A 24,140-nucleotide genomic window follows, 5' to 3' on the forward strand; every position below is an offset into this window, starting at 1 on the left:
ATGTTTGTAATTTTTTTAAATGGGTGATTTAGGTAAGGGGTTATTAATCTCACACTGTTTTGTTTTCCCAGGTCCACAGTGTACATTACCCTTCAACACTCTAGCTGTGTCAGATGGCACTGTTCTATGTGACGAGGTACTGAACGGTCAGTCTCTGCAACTTTGCCATCTGATTTGTCGTCAAGGCTACCAAAGTGCATTTGATGGGACAAAGTTTGTATGCGATGCACAGAACAATAAGTGGGTCTCAAAATTTCCACATCCAGGGGCCTGCCAGAGTAAGTATTATTCAACTATGGTCTCTATGTTTTAGTAAATCGGATGGATTCAACTCCAGCACTGGGTGAGGTTACCATGAAGGACTCTCCTTCTCAACCATTTCCCTCACCTAGGCATAGTCATCTTCAGGTTAAACTACCTCTGCTTGGTGAGGGAATGGGCGTATGTTCCTCTGGGATTACAGTGATTTTACTTTACATTTTACAACTTCCTCCTAAACTCCTCTGGGCTCTTTCTCTCTCACACATTTCAATGTAATCCTTCACAATTACCTGATTGACAAAATTTTGCTTATTTGCCCTAATGTTTAATTCTCTATGTTTTTTTTTGTCTGATTATGCTTCTGTGAAGCGCCCTGGACTTGTTACATCTGTTAAATGTTTTATATACATTCAAGTTATTGTTGCCGTGATTATGTTTTTAATCTGGAAGTTTGAGTGCATTCAGTCAACAATGGCAAATGTGTAAGTTTAAAGTAACCAACTTAGCCACTTTTTTGAAATAATCACCATCAGTATTTGATCTTAATAAGCGGCAATCATGATAATTTGATAATTTATGAAATCAATGAACAAATACCTTTTGTTTCCTCAGGTTGAATACAATAGTTTCCCAAATTATTCAACAATGTTCTGAGGAAGGGTCACTGGACCCGAAACATTAACTCTGATTTTTTCTTCACATATACTGCCAAATCTGCTGAGCTTTTCTAGCAATTTCTGTTTTTGTTCCTGATTAACAGCATCTGCAGTTCTTTCGGTTTTTTATTTTGTATCGAACTCAGTGCCACATCTCTTCTAGGCATTCCCATCTTGAAGAAGCTCTGCTCCTGTCTTGGACAGGATTTTCGTTCCCATCAATTCTTCTTGCCCACGCACATTAATTTCACTGTCATTCCTGGTGTTTGACCAGGGATTTGCTAAAACCCATTTCCACAGCCATATCACATTCTTCAGTGACTGCCTCCGGCCCAGACTCACCCCAAGTGGATTCCTACTGAAGTTTCATCCGTCGTGTTTTGAACCCTCCCAGGATCACAGATATCTCCGTGATGTTCAATGTTCCACGGTCAGCTGCGCTCGCCATATCCTGAGATCCAGTGCCAAGTGGTGTCATATACACACTCTCAACATTTCCCTCCAACAGCATCACAGCACACTGGCTCAGGGCTGCATCACTCCGCAGTTACATTTCACCCTCTGGCTCATTTGTTGTGCTAACAAGAATTTTTTTCTTTTACTTTTAGGTATCAAGGCCCAAAAGATGAAACAGCTCAGAGATCCCATGGCCCTCTCTGGGACCTTCTTCCCCCCACTTCCACCTGGCTCCATCCCCTCTCCCAAGCCCCCAACTCCTGTCGGGTATTCACCGGTCTCCAATGCTGAACGCTCTGTACTTAGCAAACGTGTCAGCTTCATTCCTCTGTGTCCCCACTGTAACAAATTTTGGGCATGAAATGACGTTGAACTCTTCTTCTGCCATCTTCACCTCAGTGCTCATTTCTTTGGACAAGAGCCCTCTCCCCATCCTACAGACCCCTTCACCCAGTTGCAACACTTTTCCTCCACCTGGATCCCTCCCTCCAGCCTTTTACCTGCCTTTTCATTGAGAACTGTTGAAGTGATATTAGACGCCTCAATTTCTCTGCCCCCTCACCAAATCAAACCTATCTCCCTCCGAACTGACTGCACTGCTTGCACTTAGATCTAACCCTGGCTTCCTTATTAGGCCTGCCGATAAGGGTGGTGCTGTTGTGGTCTGGCGTACTGACCTCTACAGTGCAGAGGCTACTACAGTGTCAACTCTCAGATACCTCCTCCTACTTTCCCCTGGACCATGACACCACCATGATGCATTATGCCATTGTATCCACGACAGTAACTGATCTCATTTCATCCAGTGATCTCCTTCAACCTCCCACTTCCACCCCACTGTTTCCAAGCTGATAGTCCCCCAACCCTGCACAACTCGCTTCTATCTCCTTCCAAAAAAACGTTCTGAGGAAGGCTCACTGGACCCAAAACATTAACTCTGATTTTTCTGCACAGATGCTGCCAAACTGACTGAGCATTTCCAGAAACATCTGTTTTTGTCCCAATCCTCCAACACATACAGCAGCCATTCTCTCCCACACGCTTCACTCACACATTCTCGGAAAGGGATCTTAAAAAGGAGCCTGAGCCCTGTGTTCACAAATCAATCTTGATTCAGAGCCCCTTACAATGCAGTGTGGGAGAGGTCTGCAGGACAGTCTCCGTTTTCCAATAAAGTACAGGATAATTATACACAATGCATTACAATGGTTACATGCAACATTGCCATTTGTTCTTGCCATATCCCTGGCCTACACATCCAATCCTGTGAATACACAATCTATGGTGGACAACTTCATGGTTAACCTGAGGTCCTGCTATCATCTTGTGACATTTGTCAGACCTCCTACCACCTGTCCTTGGGTTCTCACATAGAACTTATCGATCACATTCCAGCACCAATTGTTATGTTCCTCCCTAGACATTTGCTGGCTGCATTGCATACTTACCTATTGATAATGACTTTTCAAATCCTGTCGTGCAATTCATATTCCTCACTAACATTGGTGTAGAAAGGATGTTAATTTCTTCCAATTGTTATAATATTTGTAATATCAATTCTAATATAAAGTTACACATAAAGTTATACATAATCACACCTAATTCTACGATTTTGTGACTTAGCTAACAATTTTGGGAGCAACTTCCCTCTTACCAGAATTTGAAAGATCAAACAAGCCCAGTCTCTTTGTCTAGAAGCAACTTCTTCTATTTGCATGCTGTAAGTTGGTTTAAAACAGAAGTTTGATACTAGGGTGGGAATTATGGTCATTACTTTAAATATTTTAAAACCTATCTTACCAATAACTTTCTTTAAAGTCCTCTGTGAAGGTGTTTTTATGATGCATTCTTTAATCTCCAAAATGAAATTTAAACATCAATCAATCATCACATTTCTAATATTTAAAGTTGCTGTTCTCCATTTGCCAAAATCACCCCGTCCCTGTCTCCATTTTGAATTAGTTTCTGTTTAAAGTTTGTTTTTATCCTGATAGCTAAGGCTAGCTAATTTGAGATTGAATGTTTTTCTCTGCACTCAGACAGTTGGTAACATAGCAGATGAGTAGGATTTGAACACAAATACCCATAGCTGTTGCTTGGCAGCCACATTGTCCATCTTGTCTCCAAAGAAGAGAAAATGAAACTTGTGAATCTATTGTATCTTCCATGAATTCCGGACTTCTCAAAACCAGTTACAACCAATTGAGTGTCTTTGAAGTATTACACATCAAACAACCAAGATGCACATAGCAACATCTCTGCTTCAGCAATGTGATAAAGATTAGATAACAAATAGCAAGAACTGCAGATGCTGGAGTTAGAGATAACACAGTGTGGAGCTGGAGGAACACAGCAGGCCAGGTAGCATCAGAGGTGAGGGAAGCTGACGTTTCAGGTCAGGACCCTTCTTCAGGGCTCTTTCTGACGAAGGGTCCTGACCTGAAACATCAACTTTCCTGCTCCTCTGCTGCTGCCTGGCCTGCCATGTTTCTCCAGTTCCACACTGTGTTATCTTAAGATCAAATAATCTGTTTTAACAATGTTGGAATAAAGAGAATGAACACGTGAAGGATGCCCGAGCTCTTTGTGAAAGTTTGAAAGAGGATCATTTTTTAGTCCACTAGAGGGGTCAGATTCTGCTTTAGTCTCAAATCTCAGCTGAAGCTGGTGTCTCCTACCATTTCCATCTGTCATTGGCTAATGGCTTTTGGGCATGGAAATTAACGTGTAGGAACTGCATGTCACGTTTGCAGCATCCTTGGGGCAGAGCTTTGGGCATCGTACTTGGGACACCTTCTAGTTATGGCTATCTCATCACGTGGAAACATCAATCAGCATTCACCCAATCAGAACCCTTTTTCATGCAGTATAACTTGTTCCTTTGAAATTTGAAATTTGTCCTGATGAGTGCAAGATGAAAAGCTTCAGTTACAAGCCTGTTTATTTCAGCACTACTCAAGTTCAGTGGAATGAAGCGACCAAATAGAAAATTCTCAAACGTGTGTCAATTTTCATCATGCAAGTGTGCCCAAGCCAGAAAATTGCTTCTGCACGTTCTATTGTACTTGTAAGATTTGTCTTTAAAGGAACTGCCACATTCATGATTTTAAATTTATCAAATTTCACTGGATGACATCCTGCCTAGATGTCTTAAAATGTTTCATGTTGGTAGGAATTATGACAATAATAAAATGTATTTAATTGGAGCCATTTGTTCACTAGTGACAATGACAAGAATCAAATACAATATCCCAGTGTTATCCTGTGGGTTGTTCTGCAGTAAGCAGAGAAAAGCATACAGGTCAGTGAAGTGATTGGAGATGGTAGAATTTATGAAAATTATGTTTTACCTCACAGAAATCAACCTATTTCAAGTGGTTCAGGCTCAGAGATGGTTTCGACTTCTGTTGCCTTCTGGGAAAGCGTGTGACAGTGATTATTCAGGCTTACTGAAAGCATTTAAAACCTTCATTGCCGATGATCTGCAAGCAAGAGGATATTGTCACGTTCAGGTACTTTAGTAAAAACGTACCCGTTTAAACTAGATTTCTTCTTTCTTCTGAAGATGTTAACTTGTGTCTAGTTACATAGATGTTGCCAGTTCTTTGATACTTCACCTGTGATCCCTAGCGCTGAATTTTAACAGACTCTGAGATCTTAACTTGGCTTTGTCCTTATCCAATGTCTGAACTTTTACATTTTCAAGCACCAGTTAGAGTAGAATAGAATATCCTTTATTCCTTATTGCCACATGCACTCCATTGTAGAAGTACAGTGCAAAGCTTTTACAATGTTTGCCTCTTACGGTGCCATCTTAGTTACAACCATCTACAGCCAAATCTTGGACACAAAAGAGAACTAAAAAGCAATTGCATTACTTTGCAGAGTTTAGAGAATGACTTAGAGATAAGATATCGTCAAAGGATTGACTTCACAGCCGGGTTAAAAATTTAAAATAAGCATTACATTGTAGCAGCTGAGCACAGGGCAAATGCGTGTGGTCTGAACATCCGTGCCAGGCCCTACTCCAACAACCAACCCCACTCTGACCCAAGTTCCAGTCGCTCTGTATTGGCATTTAGCTGCTCCACATTAGTTCCAGGACTGTCTCCCTTATGCAGGTCTCTGACTGGAACTTGCTGCCTACACTACTTCCCACATGCTTCTTCACGTGCTGCTCCGGGTGCTCGCAGCCCACAACTCGGGGGCTCCTGGCTCACAACTCGAGGGTTTGCAGCCCACAACTCGGGATTTTGCAGTTCACAACTCAGGGGCTCACAGTCCACCACTCGGAGGCTCACAGCCCACAACTCGGGGGCTCACAACTCACAACTCAGGGGCTCGTAGCCCACATGCTGCTCCGGGGCTCGCAGCTCACAACTTGGGGGGGGAGCGTCTCGCAACCCACAACCTGGGGGCCTCGCAGCCCATAACCTGGGGGGGACCCGTAGCTCACAACTCAAGGGGTCTCGCAGCCCACATGCTGCTCCGGGGCTTGCAACCTACATGCTGCTCCAGGGCTCGCAGCCCACATGCTGCTCTGGGGCTCACAGCCCACTTCCTTCTCCTGGGTTCACAGCCCATTCACTGCGGCAGGGCCCACATACAGCTGCATACCTGCTGCTGCTCCAGGATTCACCTCTGGGGCTAAGGGGAGAGAAAAAAGAATACGAATCAAGCAGAAAGGAAGAAAAAAGTTACTGTATGATGATTAGGAGCAGAAATCCGAACTGTTTTACCTTTTTGCAACTCCAAATGTAGTAAGTTTTACGTGCATTACTATAAAGTAACAGAATTGGTCTAGTATATGTCTGAGATGTATTGGCGTTTGTTAGACCAATGTGTCTCTGCACCAAATGGAACAATTGCCCCCCTAAAGGCTAAAAAGTCTTACCAATGTGCTGATGCACCTGGTAGTGAGACTGTCAGATGCATCACTGGCAAGAGAGGGTTAAGTTGCTCATGGGCAAAAGAATACAGCTTGATTTTGCTCACTGCCTACCCTGATCACAGTGATTGTACTGTTGGACTAGTACTAGGTTAGTCTAATATCCTGAAACATGTAAGCAAAATCCCACCATCAATATTGAGAATTTGAAGGTAGTTATTTAAACAATTTGGGATTTCTAAAATGGGACTGTCGACAACAAATATAACCATGAACCTGTTGGATTGTCATGAAAACCCTGACAAATTCACAAATGTCCTTTTGAAAAGGAGACCTTTTATTCTTCCTTGATGAGGCCGTTATGTGACCTCAACCCCTTAGTTGCCATCTGAAGTGATGTTGCAAACCATTCAATTATATTGGAAACGTAAGAGTTGGGCTTTGGTGAAGGAAACAAGAGAAAAAGATACACGTTATTTTTACACGAAATAACACTTGTAATGAGGAAAATTGGAAATGAGGGTGTTTTACCAAAGTTGATATTGAGGCATATTTAGGGTAAATTAGAGGAAACACAGTTTTTGATTGAAAAGCTCTTGTGGCACGGTAGTGATGTTCCTACCTTTGGAAAGGAAAGTCTAGCTCAATTCCCAACTGCTCCAGAAGTATGCCATGTCAGAACAGGTTATTTAAAATTACTTGCTCTCTCTTTAATCTACATTATGGCTCAACTTGGAGTGTGTGATAGACTAATTTTAATCTGCATTTAGCCTAAACTGTAGTTGAACTATGATGTGGAGGTGCAGGTGTTGGACTGGAGTGGAGGGGACAAATTCACCAGGTGATGGTCCAACAGGTTTATTTGATAACACAAGCTTTTGGAGCCTCACTCCTTCTTAGGTGTTAGTGAGAGAGTTAGTACCTGACACAGAATTTATAAATAAAAGATCAAAGGTTCACACCATTGATGAGGATGTACTAAACAAACCTAAGATGTTGTTAAATCTTTAATCAGTTAAAAGGCTTTAATTGATTAATGTGTGTGTGTAAATCCCCGAATTCCTTTCAAGTCACAGCCCTGAGAGAACTAAAAGTTTTATCGGTTTAAAGAAGAGGTAAAATTTTAGGTCAGACAATATATGTTAGGTGTGAGGCCTTGTTTAGAATCTGTTTGTGCTTTAATTAGGAGTCAGTCTGCTTTTATTTCCAAAGTAGGACTTTGTAAAATACCATATTGAGTGACTGTGTATAAATGGTGTGCTTTTTGAACAAAATACAAATCCTTCCCATGGATGTGTGCATGTGTGTGCTGTGTGTGTTTGTCTGTCTGTCTGTGCATGCATGTGAGAGAGTGTATAGTGTGGTGGGGTCACCTGTAGTGTGACATGAACCCACGATCCCAGTTGAGGCCATCCTCATGGGTACTGAACTTAACTATCAGCCTCTGCTTGGCGACTCTGCATTGTTATGTGCCCTGAAGTCCATCTCGGAGGATGTTTACCTGAAGATCTGAGGCTGAATGTCCTTGACCACTGATCTTGTTGATCTAAGTAGTGCTAGACATCGGGTCCTCAAATGAAAAGGAATTCCGTTTCTTGTGCTGATGGTAATCATATTTTTTCAAAGTACCTCAACATTCAAACATTATGGGAAAACCTGAAAGCCTGAATATTCTTGTCTCTTGCAAGGTGATGATCTCTGGAGAAACGTTCTTGATCTCAGTATGTGGTGACTCAACAGTGTCAGTTGGATGTTTGAAGACAAACCATTTAGGAGTAAATGTTACTTGGAAAATACAGCTTAAAGATATCCCAGCATCAGCTCTTCCTAACCTGCATGATATAGGTAAACTGTGTTGCTTTATAATTTGTGCATATAATCACATTTACTGGAAGAACATCATCAAACAATTTTACTATACTATGTAAATCACGTGAGCATTTGTAAACTTCAGGTAAATTTTACACGTCGAGTTTTATTATTACTTTGATCAGCTAAGGAAATAAGGTAAAGGATTTCACAGTTAAAACATTTGAACTTTCCAAGGACATAACTATCAGTGTGATCACAAAAACATCTCTCATGCAACTTCAAATAAAAATATAAAGCACTGGAGGAGCTTATGGAACTGTCACCATCACACGAGAGAGAAAGAAAGGTAACATTTCGAGCCCAGTGACTGCTCTTTGACTTTCATTGGAAAACCTGCTCCGTCTGTTCTGCACCATTCCACAAATAACTAGTAAAACTCTTTTTAAGTATTGACAAGTTCATTTCTTTTTGCATTTGCAGAAAATGCTGTCCTGGGGGATGGGCTGATTAAACGTTTCACGAAACTGATTAACAGTGGAAACTATCACCTCACTGTGGATTCCAAACAGTTTCTCGCAGATGTCTTGACCGATATTCCTACAGACCAAAGCCATCACTTCCCACCCTCTGTTCACCTTGGATGCAGTGATGGTTACACAAAGATTTCAGTCACTCAGAGAAGTGGTCACAATGTTAGCGGGTGTGGTAAGTATTAATACCCTTTAATGAATGCTTGCAGCAACTAAATCTCTGTAAGAGGTAAGGAATTGCTAGAGAAATTCCTGCTCTCTGAATACTAAATCAAATTTTAATAATATTATTTTTCTGTACTTTTGGGGGCAGGATCAATAAAAATAGTCTTTGACCTGTGATAGTCAAGTCTTGGGGCAAGGTGCATTTTCCAAAATGTTAAAATAGAAGCAAAGAACTGCTGATGAAGAAAATCTGAAACAAACACAAAGCAGAAATTTCTGGAGAAACTCAGCAAGTCTGGCAGCATCTGTGGAGAGGAAACAAGTCACAGGGACCATTAACTCTGTGTTCTTTCCAAAATGCCACTTGTGTAAAAGTTGACAACCTTATATTTTGTCTTTTGCTTAAATACATATGTTCATTGAATGAAAGTTACTTATGCAACTTAATTTGTCAAGTTCACCCATCTCCTCTTGTTTCGTAGTTAGGGCACTATGAAATAAATTCTAATCCTGACCTCAGTGATAGCAGTCTAGTTCCTGGGTTAGATGGTTGTGTATTGAAGCTCCAGTGCAGAAACAAGGCTGGTAATGCATTGTAGTACTGTGCGGGTGCAGCACTCCTGAAGGTGTTGCTTAAGTTTCACAGAATCACAAAATTATACAGTTAAGAAAGAAGTAGATCGTTCCCCCCATCATGAATAAGCATATCCCTTCATATCATTCTTCTGCTTTCTCCCTGTAAACCTACACATCCTTTTCAAACAGCACTTTAACTCAATTTTAATTGCATCAATTGCACCTGCCTGTATCATACTATCAGGCAGTGCACCCTAATTTCTGGTATTTTTATTATTTTCTTTGTGCCAATTATTTTAAGTTCATCCCCCTCAATTCTCAATCCTTTCAAGACCTAAAACAGTTTTGCCTGAGCCACATTGTCCACCCTGCATGATCTTTAAGCATTATTTTTCTGTTTATTGCTGTTTATGTGATAGCTGTACTACATTCTGCTCATGTTGTTCCTTCCCTTACACTTAAGGCACTTAAAGTACTTGGCTGACTTTAAAACACTTCTTGAGATGTGCAGAGGTCATGAAATGTGCCCTATGAATGCAGCTTAATTTTAGAATTTCAATATCTTAGCTGCTTTGTGGGAAAGATTTCATTTGAATACCAAAGTGGTGATAAATGAAAAAAAGATGACAGGACAAGCATGTCTTACATGTCATCTTTGGAGCACGGACCCTCGGAGTATGGAGATATTCAAGAGAAATGTTTGAAAAAAGGGAGCACCCAGACCAAACAACTGAGTCGCATCAACAATACAGAATTCAGACCACTGGATCCAACTGGTCTATGCAATTTCAGAACTGACAGCCAGTCCACCCAGAAACCATTCTTTATTCAACCCTATTGGCAACTTCTTCTATTCCTTTTATCCTCATGTGTTTATCTCGATCCCTTCATCTTCGCTATTTATTTCAATTAGTCTTTGTAGTAGCACATTCTTACTATTCCTTTGAAGAGGTTTCCTGAAGATTTATTAATGTGCAATTTATAATTATAGGCTTTAGTTTTGAACTCTTTTTGCAATTGGAAGTATTTTCTGAATGGATACTCCAGCAAATCATTTTATTAGTTGGCTTTTCGTGGTGGTGACAGGGCTTGTGACTGCTACACGTAGAGCGAGCCAGAGCCCCAGGTCCTTCTTTTAGGGAGAGACCCCATATTTAGTGCAACTCAGGCACTTAGTCGGAGAGTGGCAGCCCTTCTCCAGGATCCGTCACTCCTAGGGTAGAAACCCCATATACGAAGTGCTGCCACCCAAAGAATCAGAGGCTGCTGATGGAATGATATCCATCCAAAGTCTACTATTGCTGCTGGATGTCAGGCCCTACAGTGAATGATGGCAGGAATCAAGAGTGGGAGATTCTTGGTGGGGTTGTGGGTTGCAAGGAGAGAAATGAGTTGGCACTAAAGGCATAGGTTGGCCCTCAGCAGGCACTCCCTTGGTTAGGAATTAAGTGCCTGGAAAAGAGAGAAATACCCTCCTTCCCCACATGGGGAATTTGCAAGCAGTCCCAGGTGGGTTTGCTTCATATGCTTTCCACATGGTAAGGCCCTGCTCAGGGTTACTGCTAGTGGTGGCAGTGAATTCCTTTCATGCTCAATCCCACATTTAATCTGTGTGGAGGCAGCGAGTTAACAGGATTCCTATGTACCATTCTCCCACTCTAATAAATTCCACCACTACCAAGCTTGCAACAGGGGAGAGCATTGAATTCCACCCATAATCTTAAAATCCCAAGTGGCCACTCAGTCTTTTTTCCTAGAGACAAAAGCTCATTCAGCTTTTCCTGTTAACCATCCCTTCAAGGTCGTATCACCTTGTTATTAAATGTGGCAGCTTCTCTGGTATCTGCATGCCCTTTATAATGTGGAGACTTGAATTGTGCATATTATGGCAAGTGTGGATAAACCAAATTTCATTTCAAATTTAAAATAACTACTCCTGTGTGAGACTTCTATTCACCTTTGAATTAACCCCAGTGTTTAGTTTCTACTTTTTGATGGCCTTATTAATCTGAATCATTCGTTGTAAAAGATCTGTGAATATTTGGCTCCATACCCTCTGCTCCATTTAGAGTCTGATTATTTAAGCCACGTGGAACCTTTTTATTCTCATCAAAATGAAACACCTTGTAATTAATTATACTGTGAATAATTGCTAATTATACGCTAATTTTGTAGGTTTGTCAAAGTCCTCTTGACACTCTACCACATCTTTTTTGTAAACTACATCTACCACCTCCTGCCATTCAAAACTGATGTTATTTGTGAATTTGAAATATTTTGATTTCTGAGTGCAAATTGTTAACGTAATTGGTGAAAAACAGTGATCTCACCACTGACCCCTAATTCCATTTTCTTTTGCCAGTTTGTGTAACTACTCTTGAACACTCTTGAACTACTACTAATGAACACTCTTGATTTCTTGCTTTGTAATTAGCTTACTATGCATTCTGCCACCTGTCTTCTGATTCAACATGCTCTGGCCTTAATCATGGCATTAATATTAATGTATATTTTGAAGTCCAAGTATGTTGTATTACGCTTATCTAGTCTTTCTCTTACTTCAGGATTCAATGATTTTGGACAAGCATGAAATTGTGCTAATTGCTATTTTTTTTAATTGTTCTGCCTGCTGATTGTTATATTTTAGCGTTAAGTAATTTTCAATGATTTAAATGATTTTCAGATGCAACAGGCTAATTGGCCTGTTGTTGCTTTACAGTAATTCTGTTATTAATTTAATGTTGCTTTATTGTTTGATATCAAAGCCAATTTGCTTTTTTTGTGTTATGGAAATAGATTAATAATTATAGTCCTTTCCTTTTACAGTTGTGTGCCCAGCTGGCAGTTTTTCTCAGGGTGGCACCTGCATCCTGTGCCCACTTGGATTTTACCAGGAGGCTGCCGGAAGTGTCAAGTGTAGAAAATGCCCAGAAGGAAAAAGGACAGTGTCTCCTGGAGCTTTCTCAGCCCACCTGTGTTAGTATCATATTTAAATCCATTCTGCATATTTTTATGCTTTTCTAGTTCCCTGTCTTTTAAAATTTATCTTAGACATCTCTGCTGCTTCATCATCTAATCTCTCCTCCTCAGAACAGTTGTTGTCAACCTCCCTGTCCACTAATGTAATCAAAACAGAAACTGTTGGAGAAACTCAACAGGCCTGGCAGCATCTGTGGAGAGCATAATAGAATTAATGTTGCAGACCCAATGCAAATCTTCTTCAGAACTCTGTCACATTGATAGCTCCTGAATTCTCCCTCAACCATCCTTGCTTCACAGTACAATTCCCGCGTTCACGCGTGCGCACACACACACTTCCAGGCTCCAGGCACATTTTGTGATCACAAAATATTTCACTAAAAATATCTGGCAAAGAAAGAAATCAATGAAACGACAGACTTTCACGTGGAGTCTTTCACATTCTCTTGTTCCTCAATACTTCACATAGTTTTGAAGCATAGTCACCGCTATAATATTAGCAAACACAGTACTGTACCTTGTTTATACATCAAACAGCAGTGATCAATGACCAGGGCATCTGTGGCCATGGGTTTGATTAAACAATAACAGTGCTGTCATATATTATGAATAATTTATGTGATTAAGTCACTTGATTGATGTCTCTCAAACTTCATTGTTGACAAACCTGGGACAACAGGGTCTGCAGGAATAGCAGTGATTTAAGTTACTAATGAATTAAAATTTGGAAGCAGGATCCAGTCATCAGATGTTTTGCTTTTTGGCCACACGGCGAGTATATGGACTGTATTCTGCTGCCATCATAGGACAGTGGTAATGAATTCCTGGAATAGTAGTTGATCTTAGCTATGAAATTGTGGAATGATCAGCATATATCATCCAACGATTGTAGGCTCTTTGATTTATTTTTCTCACACTGAATTTTTTTTAACTGTCCTCCAAAACGCAAAGATTCATTTTGAATTTCCTTTACAAAAAATCCTGAGTTCCTTCTAGCACCTCCCCAGGAACTCTGCTGTCCACAAATATCAATTGATGCAAGATTAATAGTTGCATTCAAATCTGAAATTTATTGATTTTTGTTTGCCCAGAATATTAAATGATTCGGGCACTGGCTCGTGTGTGGAGTTCGGCCAAGGGTTAGCTATAATTTCATTAAATAATGTAGTAGGCTTGTGGACTGAAGGATAACAAAGTGTGAAGCTGGATGAACACAGCAGGCCAAGCAGCTTATCAGGAGCACAAAAGCTGACGTTACAGGCCTAGACCCTTCATCAGAGAGGGGGATGGGGTGAGGGTTCTGGAATAAATAGGGAGAGAGGGGGAGGCGGACCGAAGATGGAGAGAAAAGAAGATAGGTGGAGAGGAGAGTATAGGTGAGGAGGTAGGGAGGGGATAGGTCAGTCCAGGGAAGACGGACAGGTCAAGGAGGTGGGATGAGGTTAGTAAGTAGGGAATGGAGGTGCGGCTTGAGGTGGGAGGAGGGGATAGGTGAGAGGAAGAACAGGTTAGGCAGGCGGGGACGAGCTGGGCTGGTTTAGTGATGCAGTCGGGGGAAGGGAAGAACTGGGCTGGTTTTGGGATGCGGTGGGGGAAAGGGAGATTTTGAAGCTTGTGAAGTCCACATTGATACCATTGGGCTGCAGGGTTCCCAAGCGGAATATGAGTTGCTGTTCCTGCAACCTTCGGCATCAACGCGAATATGGTATCAATATGGACTTCACAAGCTTCAAAATCTCCCCTTACCCCACTGCATCCCAAAACCAGCCCAGCTCGTCCCCGCCTGCCTAACCTGTTCTTCCTCTCACCTATCCCCTCTTCCCACCTCAAGCCGCACCTCCATTCCCTACCTACTAACCTCATCCCACCTCCTTGACCTGTCTGTCTTCCCTGGACTGACCTATCCCCTCCCTACCTCCCCACCTATACTCTCTCCACCTATCTTCTTTTCTCTCCATCTTCGGTCTGCCTCCCCCTCTCTCCCTATTTATTCCAGAACCCTCTCCCCATCCCCCTCTCTGATGAAGGGTCTAGGCCCGAAACGTCAGCTTTCCTGCTCCTCTGATGCTGCTTGACCTGCTGTGTTCATCCAGCCTCACATTTTATTATCTCAGATTCTCCAGCGTCTGCAGTTCCCATTATGTCTGTGGACTAAAGGACTCTGTTTCTGTGTTTATCACTTTCTCTTTTATGTCCCTAAATCTCTTAACACTTCACACTATGTCTAACTGCTCCTTGAATCCACTAATAAAGGAAAATTGGCCTCAGTGATTCTCATTTTGCAAATCCAATACTTTATAAACTCAATTCTATTCTTATCACTACCCTATCAATTGTTAATCTCTTTGCATTTCTCCCCTTTGCCACAATAAATGCTCCATTCTGATTGACAACGCCAAGAAATGTCAGTGATTTCACCTCAAAGTTTCCTAATATGCCAAAAGACCTGATTTTAACTCCCACCAGGAGCAATGTCCATCCCATGCATTGAATTTGAGTCCGATGCCTGGCAGTTGCTAACAGCATAGCCTCATTTTAATATGCCCCTCTCCCCAGTAACTGTTTGATCATTTCCAGTGGAAGGTTGTGACTGGTGGAAGTGCTGGGAGAAGCCCAAGCAACAAGCTATTTCTGGGAGGAGGATCCTGCAGTTTAGAGGAAGGGGGAATGATAGTAACTTCCTAGAAACAGAGGACCACAAACTATCCTTGTTACCCCTGGTTGTCTGTGCCCTATAGATTTTTATTTTGTTTCACTGACTTGCTGATAATGTTACCAAACAGCATGGCCAAGGTGAATGTTTTGTACAAGAACAGATTAAACTGCCATCAGTTACAAAGTCCCCGTTTGTTTTTGCTAATAAGGCTCCTCCTGGTGTCCTAAGTGAGCCTCATCCATCATCAAAACCAGGCTTTAGCATCAATGAGGAAGAGAATAGAGTCCTCTTGCTACTCTCCCACCATTAGGGAAGCATAACAATTTGCAAGCAAGTAAGATATTTTGCTCGATTGATAAATTCCCAGATACACCATTCATTTACCTATGTGACCCTAACAGGTTTAACAGATTGTGAAACCAGTCCCTGGAATCCAAGTTGTGACCCACTAGGACAGTATAGAGCAACTCAGCAAGACGCTGACACTCAGAAATTTTTCTGCGTTACTTCAAATGGAAAGCGGTTACCTTGGACCGAAACCATCAGCCCTCTCACTGAGTCCGATTGTATCGGTGAGTAAATGTGCTTCAGATTATTTGAATTCTTTTTGCTTGTTACAGTGAAATTTCATTAAAGGATGTGCTTACTGGAGTTTGAATGAACATTAAGCCCCATTGTCAGTCATAATCCCGAACTTTGTTAGTTCAAGCGTCCTAACTGCTGCTGTTTCTGTGACCAGGATTTTCTTTGTGACTGTACCCACCACCCAGATTGAATGAGTCAAGTGAACAACTACATGAAAGATAGTGGGGTGATTTCTTTTCTGGTGTTCTTCCTCTCAGCTCCTACTCAATTTGGAGGTTGAAGCAATATATTTTAAAGAGCTGGGAACAAAACAGACCCTGAGCCTAACCTACCATAGCCAATATAAGGCATAATTTATGTGTTCACACTATTGATTTCATCGAATGATAAAACCTCTACAGTGTGGAAGTAGGCCATTTGGCCCATCGAGTCATCTGAATGCATCCCATCCGGACCCACCAGCTAACCTATCCTTATAATCCTGAATTTCCCATCTCTAACCCACCTAGCCTGCACACTTTGGACAATTTAGCTTGCCAATCCACCTAACCTGCATATTTTTCTGAAGGAACCAGAGCACCCAGAGGAAACTCACTCAGACACAGGAAGATTGTGCAAAGTCCACACACTGGAAGTTGGAATTGAACCTGGGTCCTTGGTGCTGTGAGGCAGCAGTGCTAACCACAGTGCCACTGTGATTCAGCACGTTCAATCCCGACTGTATCTTTTTTTTATATGCAACTCCACATGAAAGAGCTGCTATTGACATTATTTGGCAACCTGTAGAGCTATAATGTTGTTATGGCCACGGATCATATGAACCTCGATTGCCAATGGGCATATTAAACTTTAATTGTAATATAACAAAGTGTGGAGCTGGATGAACACAGCAGGCCAAGCAGCATCTCAGGAGCACAAAAGCTGATGTTTTGGGCCTAGCATCAGAGAGGGGGATGGGGAGAGGGAACTGGAATAAATAGGGAGAGACGGGGAGGCGGGATGGAGAGAAAAGAAGATAGGTAGAGAGGAGAGTATAGGTGAGGAGGTAGGGAAGGGATAGGTCAGTCCAGAGAAGACGGACAGGTTAAGGAGGTGGGATGAGGTGATAGGTAGGAAATGGAGGTGTGGCTTGAGGTGGGAGGAAGGGATGGGTGAGAGGAAGAACCGGTTAGGGAGGCAGAGACAGGCTCGGCTGGTTTTGGGATGCAGTGGGGGGAGGGGACAAACTGGGCTGGTTTTGTGATGCAGTGGGGGGAGGGGAAGAACTGGGCTGGTTTTGGGATGCAGTGGGGGAAGGGGAGATTTTGAAGCTTGTGAAGTCCACATTGATACCATTGAGCTGCTGAATATGAGTTGCTGTTCTTGCAACCTTTGGGTGGCATCATTGTGGCACTGCAGGAGGCCCATGATGGACCTGTCGTCTGAGGAATGGGAGGGGGAGTTAAAATGGTTCGCGACTGGGAGTTGCAGTTGTTTGTTGAGAACGGAGCGGAGGTGTTCTGCAAAGGGGTCCGCAAGCCTCCGTTTGGTTCCCCTAATGTAGAGGAAGCCACACCGGGTACAATGGATACAATGTACCACATTGGCAGATGTGCAGCTGAACATCTGCTTGATAAGGAAGGTCATCTTGGGGCCTGGGATAGGGGTGAGGGAGGAGGTGTGGGGGCAAGTGTAGCACTTCCTGCGGTTGCAGGGGAAGGTGCCGAGTGTGGTGTGGTTGGAGGGAGTGTGGAGCGGACAAGGGAGTCACGGAGAGAGTGGTCTCTCCAGAAGGCAGACAAGGGTGGGGATGGAAAAATAGCTTGGTGGTGGGGTCGGATTGTAGATGGCGGAAGTGTCGGAGGATGATGCGTTGTATCCGGAGGTTGGTGGGGTGGTATGTGAGAACAAGGGGGATCCTCTGGGGGCGGTTGTGACGGGGGCGGGGTATGAGGGATGTGTTGCGGGAAATGCGGGAGACGCGGTCAAGGGCATTCTAGGCCACTGCGGGGGGAAAGTTGCGGCCCTTGAAGAACATGGACATCTGGGATGCGCGGGAGTGGAATGCCTCATCGTGGGAGCAGATGCGGCAGAGGCAGAGGAATTGGGAATAGGGGATGGAATTTTTGCAGGAGGGTGGGTGGGAGGAGGTGTATTCTAGGTAGCTATGGGAGTCAGTGGGCTTAAAATGGACATCAGTTTCTAGCTGGTTACCTGAGATGGAGACTGAGAGGATTATTTTTAATTGAATATATTCAATTGTAATATTTTTTTTTGAAAAAAAAAGGACATCCATTCAAAAATTGACAGTGGATGTCAATTCACTGGCTGTCTGGTGAAAGACAGACTCTGGAATGTCACACCTAATGAGGTGCCAAGAAAGGTTCAAATGGGTTGGAGTAAAATGAGAGAAAGTGCAGTAAAACTGACTACAATCTCCTGGGAATTATCACTAACTGTACACAGGCAGAACAGGCAGCTGTGTGAGTGAGAGACATGTTTTGTGTCTTCGTCTTTCATGAATACTTGAGAGCAGAGGTATTTAAAAAACTGCCAGGTCAGGTCTGGTCTTGATTTGTCAGTGGATTAAGTTGTGCCATGGATGATGGTGTCAGATGAGGTAAATGTGTGTGCCAGTGGGCTGACACACTAGACCCCCCGGCATTGCAGATAAAATATAATATTTCTCCGAGCGTTAAGACAGGTAGCCAGCACACCAGTCGAATAGAAGCAGGTTAAAGGAAAGATTTCCTCACTCTGACTGTTGCCAACCAACCTCTGTAAAAAGGAAACAGTGCAAAAGAAATTCAACTAACAGAGACTGACTCATATATCTTCTAAGTTTTATTCTTTTTTGAACTCACTTCTCAATTCTAGTCTATGGCTATGTGTGTTACGTGAATATTTCTTCTTGCGCTTTGTATCAAGTAACCATACTCTTCTGTTAATTGAGGAAAGCCTAGTTGTGTTGGCTCATTTTAAAACATAAATTTGCTTGGGTATTGGAGAAAGGTTCCATAAGGGAGGGATGCTTTTTCACATTAAACTTGTTACGACTAACTAAAGGGGTGAGTGTCTAAAGAAAGGGAGCCTGTTCATTTCTTCTCACCCACAAGTTTGATAACTTGAGACTATTCTGTCTGCAACTGAGATAGCTTGTGGAACCACATCCGGGATCTGGTCAGGGCAGATTGGGTCTCATTGGTATTTGGCCACAACAAGTTGGGAGCTTGTGGCTACTATTTGAACCAACAGATGAAATGGAAGTATTAAAATAGGTAAGTAGTCACTTTGAAACCAATTTAAGAAAAACTACAAAAACTTCCTTGAATTTACACTGTTACTGGGTAAAGATGCGTGTGCTTGATTCCAGTGCTTTCCAAGCAGAATTAAGGAAGTTACTTTTGAAGATTTAAAATTTTGCCTCACAAACAGTTAAAAGATTTAGCAAGGCACTTGAGATTAGAAATCCATTAGTCAAAAAGCCAGAAATTTAAAAAAAAACAGCCATCAGTTTACAGGCACAAATTAATACTGATGAAATGGTAAGTATAGCAGTAGACAGATTAAAATTGAAGCAGGAGAAATTAGAATTGCACTAACAAAGGAAGGAGGCGCAAAGTGAGATGAAAAAAAGAGAAGGAGAGCGAAGAGGAAGTGAAAGAGTGAAGAAGAACGTGGGAGCAAGTATTGGAAAAAAAAGGTATGACCAACAAGAGACGTGAGAGAGAATTTCAGGATAAAAAGGATAAGAAAGGGGGTTTAAGCTAAGACCGCTTGAATTGAGAAGATACCACTGACTCAGACTTAAGGGCAGAAGCAGCTTGTTTAATTCCTAAGTTTCAGCAGGCAGAGATGGAAGCTTTCTCTATCACTTTTGAATAGACTGCACAGCAGTTGAAGTGATAAGTCCAACACTGGACCATATCCCGCAGAGAAAACCCTCAGGGAAAGCACATGCTGTTCATTTTCTGTTGCCTGAGTGAAGTGCCACTGATTGCAAGGCAGTACAAAAAGATCATCTTGTGTGCACAACATTTAAGGCTGAAGGCAGACCGTCAAAAGTTCCATGCCCTCAGGAAGCAGCCTGTTCAAGATGTACCTGAAATTTAAGTCTTAACCAGCTAGCATATGACCAGCTGGTCAGGGCACTTAAAACAGAAGTCATGGTGAAAACCTCCATGAAATAATCTTCCTTAAGGAAGTCAATAACTTCAAACTCTTCCCAATAACAATGCACCTTGAGGGTCAGAGAGGGTCGAGGGATGCCACTATACTGGCTGAGGTTTTGCAACTAATAGAGGGGGTGGGAGAATAAAACAGGAAGCCAGTTCATCTCTCTCACCCAAAAGATTGACAGCTTGGGGTATTCCATCTGGAATTGTAATGATTTAGGAATTCTTACCCATGGTCACCCATGAACAGGAAATAAGGTCCCAGACAATTGGCTATTTTCAGAGATAATGGGAACTGCAGATGCTGAAGAATCCAAGATAATAAAATGTGAGGCTGGATGAACACAGCAGGCCCAGCAGCATCTCAGATGCTGCTGGGCCTGCTGTGTTCATCCAGCCTCACATTTTATTAATTGGCTATTTTCAGTCAGGGAAGCCCATTAACAGGAAGATAAATGATACTGAACAAATACCTTTGAACGGAATCAGTAGTCTAAACCTCGCACAGGATAGATTAGTGCTGAGTGGGCAGGCTGTTGGTTTCGAAGGACATGGCCCGGGGGAGATTAGTGAAGATTTCAGGAAGAGTGGATAATTTGAAATTTTGCAAGATAACCTCTGAGAATTAATGGTATCAATAGATGACATGGTAGAAATAATTTGTAGTAGGAATAGGAAAGTACCAGTGTCTGTAGTAAGATGAAGATAAAACTGATCAAGGGACATAAAGAGGAAGAAAAACTACATGTGTGGCCTCTTAAAAATATAATTCATAAAGCTCTGTTTTCATTTGTATGTTACTTGTCTTCAGACATCTGTGTGCCATTGCCTAAAGTCAATATAAAGAAAATCTCCATTAATTGGCATATTCCATAGACTGCCTTTTGATTCCTTTCAGTACACGCAATCTGGATAGCAAAGGAGAGAGTAAGACAAACATTAATTGTCAGGGGGACTAACGTTTGCTTATTACATATATCCTTATATTTCTTAAACAAAGTTTTATTTTATTTTTCCACCTGAAGCGTTCCGACAATTTGACAGCATTGATGAATCCCAACTGATTCTGAACTCCGAAGGCACAGACATCAGCAAAGTTTTGCCTGCCCACACTGATCGTCAGAGGCAGCTTCGAGCTTGTCTCACAGGTCAGATACATCAAGCTTGCTCTGATTGCTTCATCGTTTCATTCACAAGAATTTTACATTAGGTACAGTACAGTAGGCAACAATTTACCTTGTTATGCCTGTGCTGGTGGTCAGTAGAGACATCTCAGCTAACCACACCCCCTGCTCTTCCCTGTTCTCCACTGGTCTGTTCCCTGTCAATCAACATTGTATCCATGCTATCACCTTCCCTTTTATAGCATGGTCTTCTCCCTCGCTGCTGTGCTATTATTTTACATTTTATCAAGGGAATTTCTTTAGCATAATATCAACAACAGTACCAGATGCAATCATCTCTGTTAGCTCATCAAAAAACTCTTTCAAGTTAATTAAAAATGTTTCGATCATTCAGGGCAGTCTGGATTTGGCGGCAGAGATAATGGGAACTGCAGATGCTGGAGAATCCAAGATAACAAGGTGTGAAGCTGGATGAACACAGCAGGCCAAGCAGCATCTCAGGATCACAAAAGCTGATGTTGGGGCCTAGACCCTTCATCAGAGAGGGGGATGGGGAGAGGGTTCTGGAATAAATAGGGAGAGAGGGGGAGGCAGACCGAAGATGGAGAGAAAAGAAGATAGGTGGAGAGGAGAGTATAGGTGAGGAGGTAGGGAGGGGATAGGTCAGTCCAGGGAAGACAGACAGGTCAAGGAGGCGGGATGAGGTTAGTCCCAGTCGTGAACCATTTTAACTCCCCCTCCCATTCCTCAGATGACATATCCATCATGGGCCTCCTGCAGTGCCACAATGATGCCACCTGAAGGTTGCAGGAACAGCAACTCATATTCCGCTTGGGAACCCTGCAGCCCAATGGTATCAATGTGGACTTCACAAGCTTCAAAATCTCCCCTTCCCCCACTGCATCCCAAAAGCAGCCCAGCCCATCCCCTCCCCCACTGCATCACTAAACCAGGCCAGCTTGTCCCCGCCTCCCTAACCTGTTCTTCCTCTCACCCATCCCTTCCTCCCACCTCAAGCTGCACCTCCATTTCCCACCTACTAACCTCATCCCGCCTCCTTGACCTGCCCGTCTTCCCTGGACTGACCTATCTCCTCCCTACCTCCCCACTTATACTCTCCTCTCCACTTATCTTCTTTTCTCTCCATCTTCAGTCCACCTCCCCCTCTCTCCCTATTTATTCCAGAACCCTCACCCCATCCCCCTCTCTGATGAAGGGTCTAGGTCCGAAACGTCAGCTTTTGCGCTCCTGAGATGCTGCTTGGCCTGCTGTGTTCATCCAGCTCCACACTTTGTTATCTTGGATTTGGCAGCAGTCTCTTTCTCCCTTGTTGGAACATGTCTCGACTGCCCCTGAATATCTCATGTGTTGTTCTGAGGCAGCTTTGCTTTTGAATATTCCTGTTGACCAGTGCTATACCCATTTTGATTCCTCTTCCCATTTAAGAGCTTCACTCTAGAATGCTAGTTGGCATTTCCAAGGTTAGCCTCAACTTTCAGAGCCCATGATCAATATTTACTTTCTTACCACCACTCTTTAATCAGATTGTTTAGAGAAAATGGCCTCACTACTCCATCTTGACTGCCAACAAGAATGATGTCATGACATGGACATCGAAATGTTCAGAGAAATTGGCTTGTTAATGAAATCAATTAACTGTGAATTAACTTTTTTAATAATTGTAGGTGAGTTGCAGATAATGGTGCTTGCTTGCCCATTTTATAGAGTCTTACATTCATACAGTATGGAAACAGGCCCTGCAGCTCAACTCATCTGAATTAGTCCCATTGCCTGCATTGACCTTATCCCTTCAAACAATTTAGCATGGCCAATCCACCTAGCTTGCAAATCTTTGGACTGTGGGAGGCAACTGGAGCACCCAGAGGAAACCCACACAGACATAGGGAAAATGTGCGAACTCCACACAGTCAGTCACCAAGTTCCAGTCCCTCTCCCAAACATGTTTTAATAATAGCTGTGCTACCCCAATCCCATGTTTCCATCCATGCTCTGAGATCATCTGCCTTATCTGTCAGGCCTCTTCTATTGAAATGAGTTCAGTTTAATTCATCAGCCTTCCCTCATTTCCTGCCATGCTCCGGCCTGCCTTGTCTCTTTAACTTGCTCTCTTTAACTTCTGTGCTAGCTTTAACCTTCTTCTTTGTCTCACTAATGTTTAGGGTCCCACACACCCCTTCCGTCAGATGAATTTAATCCATCCCAAGTAGCTACCTAGCAAATCCCCCTTCAGGATATTGATTCCATTTTATGGAAATGGCAGTGGCAGCATCAGGCTAGTTATCCACATATTTTCTTTGCAATGCTGCCAAAAACATGCCTAGTGGGAGGTGGAAAAGTTCAGCCCAAGGAAAAGCCAGACAAGTGAGGTAAATGAACTTTATGCTGTCTTTCTTCATTTCAGAGGAGCAGTGTGACCAGTAAATGTCTCAGGAATTGCACTCTGTAGGTTCGGATGTACAGATTCTTTGTGGTAAATAATGTATGAGTCCAAGTAAATTTTGTCAGAAGACGACATCTGAAAACCACCTCTATATCAATGTGACAGTTTCACTTTCTATTCCACTTATTATTTCCTGGACTCATTCTTTGAAATTCAGTTTCAACCAAAACCTCAAAGAGTGCAATTTTTCCCTTCCAAGAGACATTGACAAGTGGTGAAATGGGAAAATAATTGGGTGATTTGGCCTGGCAGAGCAATCTGCCCTCTTCTTGCCACTGTACTTATGTATGGGGTGGGACCTGGGGACACTTTTTATATCAAGAAACTCTTACACATAACTGAATGGTTTTATTTTCTGTTACCAAATCACCTGTGTTTTTGTTTCCTTTCATGTAACCACCACCAGTGTTGTCCAGTTGATCTGTTGACCTATAAAGCCCATTGGAGGTGATGCAAGGCATCCAAGGTGACTTTGGGAGTCACTCAACTCAATGTTGATTAATTGATCAATTGGTGGACACTTCAGAGCCTCAGCTTACCACCTCGCAGAAAATGTGGCTTTGTGCCAGACAACAAATGTGACTGGCTTCAAGAATGGGTAACAATGGTGGCCCTGCCTGACGGGGCATCCATCTGTTCCAACTGGAGGGCAACTAGAGACACAAATTGGGGGGGGGATCTCCCAAAGGCTGCCCCATGCTCTAAACGCCAACATCCTTGATCTGCTCCTCCCCATGAAACCATTCCTCGAGAAGCAAAAGTCCTACCTTCTAACTGGTGGATCCCCTGAAACTTAAACTGTCACTTACTGTCCATAGGATTACAATTGGAGGCAGG

At 42.6% G+C, this 24,140-nt stretch overlaps 1 protein-coding gene across 1 annotated transcript in view; it reads left to right on the plus strand.

Moving 5' to 3' along the window:
* tg (thyroglobulin) overlaps nt 1–24,140 on the plus strand; it is a 333,710-nt gene that overhangs the window by 60,452 nt on the left and 249,118 nt on the right. The window contains exons 17-25 of the mRNA XM_059646355.1: nt 72–278; nt 1,526–1,671; nt 3,368–3,419; nt 4,731–4,885; nt 7,950–8,106; nt 8,554–8,778; nt 12,171–12,320; nt 15,381–15,551; nt 20,744–20,866. Coding sequence (XP_059502338.1) covers nt 72–278; nt 1,526–1,671; nt 3,368–3,419; nt 4,731–4,885; nt 7,950–8,106; nt 8,554–8,778; nt 12,171–12,320; nt 15,381–15,551; nt 20,744–20,866 — 1,386 coding nt within the window. The remainder of the gene's footprint in view (nt 1–71; nt 279–1,525; nt 1,672–3,367; nt 3,420–4,730; nt 4,886–7,949; nt 8,107–8,553; nt 8,779–12,170; nt 12,321–15,380; nt 15,552–20,743; nt 20,867–24,140) is intronic.

This window comes from Stegostoma tigrinum, chromosome 5 (genome assembly GCF_030684315.1).
Source record: "Stegostoma tigrinum isolate sSteTig4 chromosome 5, sSteTig4.hap1, whole genome shotgun sequence".
Taxonomy (NCBI): Eukaryota; Metazoa; Chordata; class Chondrichthyes; order Orectolobiformes; family Stegostomatidae; genus Stegostoma; species Stegostoma tigrinum.